The sequence below is a fragment of the Gekko japonicus genome, unplaced genomic scaffold (genome assembly GCF_001447785.1).
Source record: "Gekko japonicus isolate JY-2015 unplaced genomic scaffold, Gekko_japonicus_V1.1 scaffold2091, whole genome shotgun sequence".
NCBI lineage: Eukaryota > Metazoa > Chordata > Lepidosauria > Squamata > Gekkonidae > Gekko > Gekko japonicus.
In genome coordinates this window covers 292,521-304,373 of record NW_015162014.1, presented here as the reverse complement: position 1 = coordinate 304,373, position 11,853 = coordinate 292,521, and the positions used below count along the sequence as shown (strand labels likewise).

The following is an 11,853-nucleotide window of genomic DNA, read 5'->3' as shown; positions in this document are numbered from 1 at the left end:
TGTGGGAAGCCACCCCCCCTCCTCTCCTACACCTGACAGGCAGCTGCCTGTCCAGTGTAGGAGGGGGAGGGGGAGGAGTATTAGGAGCCACTGTGGAGGTTGGGCTGCACCTGACAGACCACCGCCTGTTAGGTGTAGGAGGTGGGGGGAGTGTGTTGGAAGCCATCAGAGAGGCTGGGCCAGCAGCTTTGCTTCACCTCACAGGTGGTTCTTGTCCACTCCTGATTTCCTCAACTGTCATTAGCTCTCTGCAGTCCCCTGTACCTGTGGGTTTTTTTTTTTACCTCAGAACACTGAGCTCTGCAGCTGACCAATCAGAGGGGTGTGTGTGCAGAGACGCAGCTGCCTGGCAGCCACATAGGAAACAATGGGGGGAGAACATTCTCCCCCTTTTGACCCACTTAGGGGTCAAATTTCTAAAAATCCCTTCTTAGCGAGCACCCACGCCCTGGTAGGAGCACTCTCCCTGAATTTGGTGTCTCTAGGTCCAGCAGTTTGGCCTGGGCATTGATTTTATGGTGAAGGGACTTTCTTTTATATATATAGATGTATATATATAAAAATGGAACAGTCTGCTTCTCCCCTAATATCTGTGCAATTTAGTTTGTTCCTGTTGGGTAGAGCTCTTGTTCCAGTTTCCAGTTTTGTATGTTAGCTGAAGTTGTTGGTTGTTGGAGTTGTCTCCTTGCAAATAAATGGCTGATGTTTTAAACCAGCTTGTCTCTGCTGAATGGACCTGAGAATGGGTGTCTGAGTGAGTACTCTAACCTGGAAACCCACAGCCAAAGGGAGACATTACATCTACAAGCTTGGCAAAGTCCCAGAAAAATTTGAACTAAAAAAGCACTTGTAGCTTTAATAAACAGATGCTTTCAGTGGCAGTTATTAGGCAACCACAACACTTTGGCCAGCATTCCACGCTTTGTTTCTTACACAAGAAGGCAGGGGAGGGGACAGGGCCCTTTCTCAGGTTGCTGTGGCCTAGAGTTGCCAGGTCTGGGTCAGAAAATACCTGGAAGCTTTGGGGGTGGATCCAGGAGAGGGCACAGTTTGAGGAGGGGAGGGGCCTCAGCATGGTACAATGCCATAGAGTCCACCCTCCAAACCAGCCATTTTCTCCAAGGGAGCTGATCTCTGTCAGCTGGAGCTCAGTTGTAAAAGTGGAAGATCTCCAGGCCCCACCTGGAGGCTGGGAACCCTACTTTGGCCTTTGATGGAGGATTCATTGGAGCCAGACCCGACAGCAACCATTAGGGAATTTGATACTACCTGTTCTGCATGACTCTCCCAGGCCTGGCTGCTTGCTAATGTTCAATAGCAGCCACGGCCACCCCATGAAAGCCAGTGTAGTTTTGTAGTTAGAGTTTCTGCTGTGGAAACTCAGTGGGTGATCTTGGGCCATTTGTGCATTCTCAGCCTGACTTATCCCACATGTTTGTTGTGTGGATAAACTAGAGGAAAGGAGAAAGATCTAAGTTGCACTGTGTCCACATTGTGGAGAAAAGTGGGATATAAATGTTGTAAACAAATAAGATGGGGTCCACATAAAAGGTAGATTGGTGGTTGGGTGTGAAGGAGAGAAGGAAGCAGGGAAAGGTGAGGATATGGGAGTTGCTAGGATGAGGGAAAGAAAAATAGTGTGGGGAGGAAAGAGGAAGCAGTGAGGGGATGCAAAAAAAAAATTGAGGTGCCTTCCCTCAAGTCCTTGCAGATTCCTCCCAGAGCAAATGGACCCAACTCAGCTGGCACCATGCACTTCGGCCATAGTTTTCCTGGTGAGAGGCTGCCAGGGGAAGGGAAGGAAGGACAGCTGAAGACAGAGGGCAGATAAAGGTAGGTTGGCGAGTGGGTGGAAATGAGAGGAAGAAGCAAAAAAAAGGGGTATGGAATGGGGGCTTTCAGGAAAGGAAAAGTAGACATAATGAGGAAGGGGGAAATGAGTTGTCCCTCACAAGTGCTTGCAGGTCTTCCACATAACAACCTATTGCCACAATCTGCTTATTCCTCTGAAATCCCAGATTTCATTTTTTTAAAAATACTAAGTTTCTAGGCCTTTTTGTTGTGATGCACTTTTCCCTTTGTATCCTTGCAAGGGAAATGGCTAGAAACTTGCATTTTAAAAATAAAATGTGAAATCAGAGCATGGCAAAAGGTTATTAGAGTGATATAACTCTATGACAGCCATGACATGAAAAATGGCTTCACAAATGCATATTTTCCCATTCACGTAGCATGCAAACACACTTTGACTGCAATATTTCCAGAAGGACCCTATCAAACCAGGTTTGTGAAAGTTCAGAGCAAAGCAGGGGAAACCACAAACAATGGATGGTGAGGGGATGACATTGTGGGTTTGCTCAATCCTAAATGGATACCAGTCTGGAGCAAAACCTCCAATCTGAAGTAACCTTTATCCTTCCCAAGAGCTTTATATGCTGTCATATGCAAGTGATGAGCAAGAAACCTGATATAATACAGGTTAATAGTACAGAAACTTTTTTATGAATTTATATGTATTTATTTAGAGACATAATCTTCAATCCTGTTGTGGCAGAAAACTCCCATTCAGTAGGGTATCAACAGAAATACGATACAGTAAATGGTATGAAGACTGTAGGGACAGAATGTGAGTATCTTTTTTAAAGAATGTGAGTATCTCTGTACATGGGAGCTTTGTCACTGATTTCAAAAGATGGTAGAGTACTAGGGCTGCCAAGTGGGGGCAGGGGGGGTAAACCCCCGCTTTGGAGGCCCAATTTCCGCCACCATGGAATCGGGCCCTGGGGGGAACTCCCCCCCCCGAAGTGCAGCGTGGATGTGTCACCAGAGGTGATGCAACCACGTCGATCACGTTGGGGGTGTGGCCCCGATCGTCGGAGGGAAAACTCTATGGTTTTCCCTCCAACGATTGGGGCCACGCCCTCAATGTGATCAACGTCGTGCATCACTTCTGGTGACGTGCTGGCGGCACACACGCGCACGACGAGGGACGGCTCCCAAAGCGCGGCGAGTCTCCCCCGCCGGTGAGTAAAATTCACTTGGCAACCCTATAGTGTACAGCCAAAATTTAAAATCTTATTCCTGTATACTTTATATAAAGCAGGTCTGTCAGTTTGAACAACAATCATATGAGTGTATTTGGATATTCTGAGTACTGAGAAGCAATAACAAAACTAGGAACCACCTCACATGGAGAGTCTGTGCAACACTTTAGTGTTATCTATACATTTGCTTCAGGCAAAGGAAAAAAAAATATTAGAAATGCAATTAAGATTTCTTTCTCATACTATTTACAGATTAAGGCATGTGGTGACCATGAGATAATTAATGCCCAGAGACAAAGTGCAGGTAATTACATTTCATGATATGCCAAATTAGGATTATTTCACAATGGCTGTGAACAATTGCCTAATTCTTGTTAATTTATGGAGCAAACATAATATAGTCTTACTATTCACAGGTACTGCAGTGCTGCTGTTGTGGGGTTTTATTGCTTAACATATTCAGGAAGACTGAATGAGTGTAATAAGGATATTAATGGGAATTAAATGTTAATACTATTTACAGCCAACTGTGTTGACAAAGCAACAGGAAATGCTCGGAGGATAACATAGAAAGATTCCATAACTTGGTCCTTACTATTTCAGGCAGAACAACAAAATGCTACTACAATGCTAAGTATATGTAGAATGCAACTCCTAATTTTGCTTTGGAAATCATTTAAACAAAAATTATTCAATTACCCTGTTTCCACTTATGAGTGCTTTGATCTCAGTTTTGAGAGCCCTGCTATGGTCCTGCATGGTCTCCAGTGGATTTAGAAGGCTGCACCTTTGTTTAGGTTGCACTACTCATCACAAGCATCTTCAAGAAGCAATCTTAAGTAGGTCTACTCATTAATTACTAACATTTTATTCAGCGGGCTTACTCCTTAGGACTGCAGTCTTTGTCAAGAAAATACTTTTTTTTCTCTGTTGCTATTATTTGAAAAACACGCCCAATAGGAAATGAAGTCAAGAAGCAACTGATTGCACATGGAAGCAAATGTCTCTCCCTCCCTCCCTCTCTACACACACACACACACACACACACACACACACACAAAACTGAAAAATCAGAAATGGTGTAAATTTTCCAACCCTAAATTTGTTCAGTTAGATTAAATTTTTACATTGGACATTATTTATAGGAACAGTATTATTCTAAAAGTAGTATGTTGGAGGGGGAAAGACAGAAACATGTTCTAACAATACCTGTGGGTTAACTTAAAAAAAACCCCACTACTATTCAAATCTTAACCAAAATCCCAGGAACCAACCAGAAATTGAACTGAATGGTTTTGGATTAATAGGTAATTACAAATTAATAATAAAGACTTACAGGGATGAGAAGAATTTTTCACCAAAGGACACTGGTCCCAAGGTAATGGGTGCTGAAAGGACTGAGAAAAGTAAAATAAACTCCAACCAATGATGACATTGTAGTAAAGAGCCACAAAATAGCACACCTATGGAAAATGCAAAATATTTTAAAACAGTATACTTTTTAGTACCTAATTCAAAATAACTTGTAAAACAATTGGTGAAAACCGTATACATTGGAGCAGTAACAAATATTAGCTTAGGAAAGAGCATATTGGCTATTCTGGTAACAGAGTGTCTCAAAACTATGGTTTTACTTGTTCCAAGCTGACATATAAGTAGAAATACTTATGGCTCAGATGCTAGTCCTATATGTGTAACACCTTATAATCCACAGAGCTGACATAGTAATTTACAGGTTCTCACACAGGAGGTCAAGTGCCAGTGCATGAACAGGCACTGGGGCCAAAAGCTGCCGTAACAGACATCATTAGTGCAGTTTTCCTACTGCATCACAGTTAGGAAAACAGAATACTTACTCAACAAATAACATGGAAGGAGAATTGGGTAGAGATGAGACCAATAAGCTATAACATCAGCATACTTTGTACATGGATGTTTCTTCAGTAAATACTTCTTGATTATTTAATGTTATGTACAGAAGAGCTCACTGGGTTTGCCCCATCTCTTGAGAATACGGTGAACTCTATCTGCCATGGCACGATATGTTTTAAATCCCTATAATAGCCACATAAGCTAGCAATACAACTAAAAAGAATAGGAAGTATTCACTTTTTCTTTCTTTCTTTTTTGTCTTGGGCCCTCATGCTGTTTTAGAGTTTTACTCTCTAGCGCCTTAATCTCTAGTAGTCTAAACAACTGGAATGTGTGTGTAATGTTCAGTAATCTGTTTCATGTTTTATATTAGTTCCAGGATGCTAAAATCTGGAGGTGTACCAGTCCAGGTTTTACTCTTGTCTGGAGATAAGTGGGTTATAGAAGAACTGCTATGAGGACTGTGGTAGGCGTTGTGTTTTTTCATTTACCCTGAATAAAGTTATTATATATTTACTGAAGTGCATCTTCCTGGATGATTGCAGCATCTTACAGTGTGTTAACTAGTTTCACTGTTACATGAGTATTTGTGCATATGCTTTTCCTTTGTATTAGACCATAAGAACAAAAGAACATAAGAGACGCCAATGTTGGATCAGGCCAAAGGCCCATCCAGTCCAACACTCTGTGTCACACAGTGGCCAGAAATACCAGTGCCATCAGGAGGTCCACCAGTGGGGCCAGGACATTAGAAGCCCTCCCACTGTTGACCCCCCTAGCACCAAGAAGACAGAGCCTCACTTTCCCCAGAGCCCCTATCTATACCTTGTGGCTAATAGCTACTGATGGACCTACATTTCCAATACTCTGCAAAACATGAAAATTATCTAATAGTAACTTGAAAAGCAAACTGTAAGTTCCTATAATGTTTTAAGGTAACATGTCATTACTTACTACACAGCTTGCAAATCCAATTCCACCAAGTTTGGGGCTGATATAATTCCATACTCCAATGCTTCCCCGACGGATTCTCTGGCCCACAGAAAGCTCCAGGAAAAAGAGTGGTATCCCTATGACCAGCAGCAAAATTAAATATGGCACAAGATAGGCACCTGTCAAGACAAGATACTGAGTAACCATTAAGATGCATAGCATTTAATGCATAATAAATCTGCAGATTTTCTTGCTATGGTGGCATCTAGGCTTGCTAGTCAACCACCATAGCTGGAATCCCACTCTACCCAAACCAGTGTGTACAGACAGCAAGCTTTCATTGCAAGGCATGAAGATCACTTTGAGATCCACAGCATCGTTCAGCAACAGGATGGGGAGAAAATCATAGAGAGATAGAAAGAGCACAGGAAACAACAGAGAAGAAAATAACACAGTGAAGTGTACAACCTGATCCTTGAAAATAACTTTCAAAAATAAAAGTTAAATTGTGCAGTCTGTCCTGTACTCTTCAGATAGTTGAGAATCCCTTTTGGTTTGACTTCCGGTTTTGGCGGGCTGATGGCGGCTATATCCCTGGGGAGCTCCTGGGGAGCAATCCGTGGCCAGTGCATTGAGAGGGGGTGCGAATGTCCGCACCCCCCTGGGACCCTTGTCATGGGTCCCTTGTCATGGGGCGCTGAGGGTTGCCTCTCTGTGGGCACACTGCCAGCAGATTGAGGCTTCCCTTTGCCCCGAAGGTCTCTGCACTGTGTTCCTGAATGGGACTAAGCTACGCACACCAGGACAAGCACTTGGAGGTTCAGCGTTTAAATCGTTACCTGGTGAGACCCAAGTGATCAGACGTTGAACAGTGAGTCCGTCAAAGCGAGAACACCAGAAAATGAGTGAGTCCCCTTTTACTAAAAGTGAGGGGGAGAGGGGACTCTCCCCCAGAAAGAACAAATGATTTATTTTTATTTATTTATAGTTTCAATTTATAGCCTGCCCGCCCCGCAAAAGTGATTAAAGAAAAGCCTTTGTAGTGGGGACAGAGTTCTAAGTGGCAATAGACTGTATTAGAGAGACCCCAGGAGCCAAATAAGCAGTTGGGCAAGTTTTCGGGACTTTGGCAAACTTTATAAAAAATAAACATGTTTAAAAATGGCGATTGGCAAGGCAGTAGAAGCAGCAAGCAAGATCCAAGCTTTCTTCAGGAAGTGAAAGAGCAACTGGCCCATGTGACTAGAAGTAACCATAGACTCTTTCAGGATGTATGTTAAGTTTTTGCCCCCTTCTGGCAAAAATGAGGTACTTCACAAGAACTGTGCTATATATTGGCTGTTATTTTCAAGGGACTGTGTTAACATTGGAGAAGCAACTAGCCTTTGATCACAGGGACTTCCAATATTTAAGAGGAGAGTCTAATGAGTAGGTTTAAGTGTGGGGCCTGTATGCAGATGTTAAGCAAAGTTGAAAGCGAATGGGTATGCCATGGACATATCTGAAATAAGTCTGATGGGCAAAAGGGCAGATAGACTCTCGGTAAGTTTGGCTTTCAAAAGCAACAAATGGAATGATCTCTAAGATTGAAGGTAAGAATTCAAGCGGATAACAGTCCTTGAAAAAGAAAAAGGGACTTTGTTTTGAGACAACCAGTTCCAGTTCCAGCAAGACAATGCCACAGGGAAAGTGTTCAAGAAGAAAGAAGATTACAGCGTGGGAAGAGAAATTGACTGTGTTACACCTACTGAAGGAAATTTAATTATTAATTGGCTTTAAAGGAAGGAGGGAAAAACAACTGTAAAATGAGATGCCATTGTTCTCTGAAATTTGTTTTTAAGTTAACTAGCAATTCTCATGGAATGCTCTTTATATAGTCAGATTGGATGGTTTGTTAACATAATTATGTTAAGAAAAGCAATTTCTATATTGTTAAGGTATTACTTTTATAAGCAGTGTATGACCTCCAACTCTTGGGTTTTTAGTGGGTTTTCTTTCCTTTCTCCTATAGTTGTAGATCCCTTCCCTATTTTCGTTGTAGTTTTTAGCAAATGCAAATTTTAAAAAATCTCCTACGGGGGGCCAAAAAAATAAAAGAATCCCTTTTGGGATTAGGAGCATTTTGCAAATGGCAAAAGGACTATCAAGTACACAATGCAGTCTTAGGATGCATTAACAGAAGCATTGTGTCCAGATCAAGGGAGGTGGTAGTTCCGCTCTATTCTGCTATGGTCAGGCCTCACCTGGAGTACTGTGTCCAGTTTTGGGCACCACATTGTAGAAAGGATGTTGACAAGCTCAAGCATGTACAGAAGAGGGCAACTAGGATGGTGGGAGGGTTGGAATCCAAGTCTTATGAGGAAAGGTTGAAAGAGTTGGGTATGTTTAGCCTGGGAAAGAGAAGGCTTAGAGGGGACCTGATTGCAGTCTTCAAATATTTGAAGGGTTGTTATGTAGAAGTTGGAACAGATCTATTCTCTCTTGCTCCGGATTGCAAGACCATATCTAATGGGTGGAAATTACAAGGGAGTCGATACCAGCTAAATATCAGGAGAAACTTCCTAACTGTAAGAGTGGTTGAGCAGTGGAACAGTCTGCCTCGGGAGGTGGTGGATGCTCCTTCACTGGATGTTTTCAAGTGGAGGCTGGATGACCATCTTTCCGGTATGTTGTGGGGCTATCTTTCGGCTATGCTCCTGCAGAGTGCAGGGGGTTGGACTAGATGACCTGCAAAGTCCCTTCCAACTCTAACATTCTATGATTCTATGATTCTAAGGAATAAGGAGTTCATTCCTGGGGTTTCTACCCAAAAGAAAACAGATCTGTGGAACTGGTATTGCCAGGTCCCCCTGACCACCATCATGGGAATGTGGGAGTACAGTTTCCAGATCCAGGGTGAGAAACCTCTGGAGATCTGGGGATGGAGCTATGGAGGACAGGGACCTCAGTGGTGTACAATGCCATTGATTCCACTCTCCAAAGCATTCATTTTCTCCAGGGGCACTGATCTCTGTAGTCTGGAGATAAGCTGTAATTCCAGGGAATCCCCAGTTCCCATGGGGAGGCTGGCATCCCTATGCAGAACTGGAAAATGCAATCTGAACCAAAAGTGAAACTTCAAACTACTTTGGGCTCCCTTTTTCCACTGACTGAATGTTTTCAGTATGAAGAAGCAATCCTACCTCTTCCATATTTAATCTTCACTTTTCTTTTTCAAAACAAAGACTTAAAATTTGTTTCTACTTAACCACAAACTTGCACTGTAAAGTATATGTCCTTGACCCAAATCAGACCACAGAATGCCAAATGACGCTGGGTTTTGTGTGTGTGTTCTGGAACTTGACAGTAACTAATGAGCTACAGTGACATCCTAAGCAGTCACACCATTCTACATTGAAGTCAATGGGCTTGAAAGCATCCATCCTCGTTGCATTTAAATACCAGTTCTCTTCTAGCATTTACATTGCTTTTCAATTTTATACCAAAGCTAGTTGTTTACCACTAACCAGGTAACCTGAACAATACAAAGCACAGTAGATACCACAGTATTTTGAATATCCCCAAGCTCCATATATTTCATGATATGGAGAAAATGCTACCCTACTTTATAGGGCTGTTGTGACAACTGATGAGATGATCCAGGGGAACTAGTTTGAACTTTTACTGCCACCCGGCCAAGAAATCCTTACATGAATATTATGTTGTAATATTACATTTGGAAATTTTAAATAAAATATACATTTACATTAATATAATACTGGGTGTGCATGCACTTGTGTTGCTGTTGTTGTTTACTGTTGTAGCTGGCAGGAAAGATCTCCAGACTGACATTTCAAACAGTCTTCCCTTGAGAAAATATTAATTTGCTAGAGCCAAACTGGAGGCCTTTAATGTCATTAGTATCCTGAACAGAGATTTACCCTTCCAAGCCAATTCATTACAGTGGACTTTGAAGGATGTAGCACACTGCTTAGAACTGGACTGCAGACCCGCATGAAAGTAGATGCAAATTCTTGTGCTGTTCCCATATGTACAAATGTGCAAAAATCAGCAGAGTTACTTATCGAGTAAGTAGAGCCAAACTCAAGAAAACGTGTTCCTTTTTTTCATTCTATAAAATGGGATGGTATAGACCACAGAAAATATAGAAAATCTTCTACAATCATATTGCTAATGCACATACAATCCTCCCATACGAAGATAAGCAGTGACTATATCTGAACATTATTTTTTTGCCATCAAATCACAACCCTATAGGACTTTCAAGGCAAGAGATGTTCAGACCCTGTTCAGCTTCCAAGACCTGGTGAGACTGAGCTAGCCTGAGCTATCCAAGTCAGGGTTTATCTCAACATTCAGGACATAGAAGTACTTTCTTCTAGTATAGCTTGAATGCATTGTTTATAATATGTAGATATTTTTCATGAATTTATGTTGCATGTAAAGTAAGATGATCTGTAGATATTTTCATCTGCTGAAATGGCAAGAACATTCTGTAATTAAGAGAAATCAATAAATGCAAGAAGCATTAGGAAATGACTGAAGGCCTATTTTGTAGCTACTAGAAAAATAATTGTAACTAAGCTGAACTACTAGAGGGTGTTCAATTTCTATTGACAAATAACATTCTAATTACAAAGGCTTTTAGAAATGCCCTTTGCCAAAAAGAAAGTTTTACAACAAAAATCCTAAAGTAACTTTTTTTAAATTCTCAGAATTGATTTCAGAACATAGGAACACCTTTCCTGGAGTCCACCAAGAGTTTTTAGTAAGTAAGTGGGGGCAGATGAGGCTTTTGCCAAGCAGGGCTCGACTGGTCATTAGAAAGCTGACTCACTGTGTAGATTTTTTAAAAATATGGTGTGGTGGCAGCTGCCACCACAACACAGGATCTTCATTTTAAAACAATATGTTCATTTTAAGAAGCATCCTGTTAAACAGAGCTTCTGTCTGAAATGTTGGAGTGTTACTATTAGAGTTACGCATGACCTCACACCGTCACATTTTGTGGTTGGCTTCATCTTGCTTTAGAAAAGCAATGTGTGAAGAGAAATGCAAATTGTGTGTGAGTCTGTGTGTGTTAAATACAAACAGATCTATGGGATCTAGGAAAAAACTTGGAATACGTGAGAGCTCATATAAAGGATAAGAGGGGAATCACTTTCATTGAAACAAGTATGCTCAAGACCTAAGAGACACCACTGAAGACCGACAAAGACAGGAGTAGGAAGCTTCAGGAACCAATAGAGGTGAGCTTAAGCTAGCAAGGTCAGTGACTAAATACAGACTCTTACCTCCACCATTTTTTTGACACAGATATGGGAATCGCCACACATTCCCCAACCCTACAGAAAATCCAACTTGTGCCAGAATATACTGAAGTTTGCTATTCCAAGCTGGTCTCTCATCTTCTACATCAGATCCCTCTTCTATGTCCACATCTTTATCCTGATCATCAACAGACAGCTCACTCTTCTTGAAAGCATCTTCAACAGAGTCTTCATTGGATAGGAGATCTTTAACTGACTCAATGACATCATCATCTATTTCTCTTTTTACGACCTTGCTGTTCTTAGGCATTTGCAGTAAATAAATGGGAATGCCAGGTTACGTTAACTTCAGGTGGACTACCCAGTCACAGTCAATATCTTCCTTTTGCAAGATCAAAAGTATCTGAAATTGGATTGAATCACTTGACTGAAGAGAATGTCCCTTCTTGTAGAGTGATCCAGAGAATGGAGATTTTTGTCTGTATGTGCTTGTTGTAACACAAAATACCTGTAAAAAAATTAGCAGTTACATCAAATTCAGAAGGTTACTTCAGTGGTTATGTATAGTTTATCTATTCCACTCTATAACATAAGAATTCATAGCTATTCTTTTCAATGCCTTTCTTTACGTGAATGAAAGTAAAAAGGTCAATTGCTAATCTTCTATCTTCACCTGCTGTTCAACTGTATTACTCCATATAAATATTAAATATAACATTCAAAAGTGAGATCAT

The 11,853-nt window shown here is 41.4% G+C and overlaps 1 protein-coding gene across 1 annotated transcript in view; it reads right to left on the bottom strand.

Moving 5' to 3' along the window:
• The window catches only part of SLC6A15 (solute carrier family 6 (neutral amino acid transporter), member 15), a 35,791-nt gene extending 24,362 nt beyond the window's left edge, over positions 1-11,429 (bottom strand). Inside the window, exons 1-3 of the mRNA XM_015405488.1 lie at positions 11,144-11,429; positions 5,871-6,028; positions 4,381-4,507 (exon numbers count right to left, since the gene is read on the bottom strand). Of these exons, the coding sequence (XP_015260974.1) occupies positions 4,381-4,507; positions 5,871-6,028; positions 11,144-11,429 (571 nt within the window). The remainder of the gene's footprint in view (positions 1-4,380; positions 4,508-5,870; positions 6,029-11,143) is intronic.
• Positions 11,430-11,853: the final 424 nt, after the last annotated feature.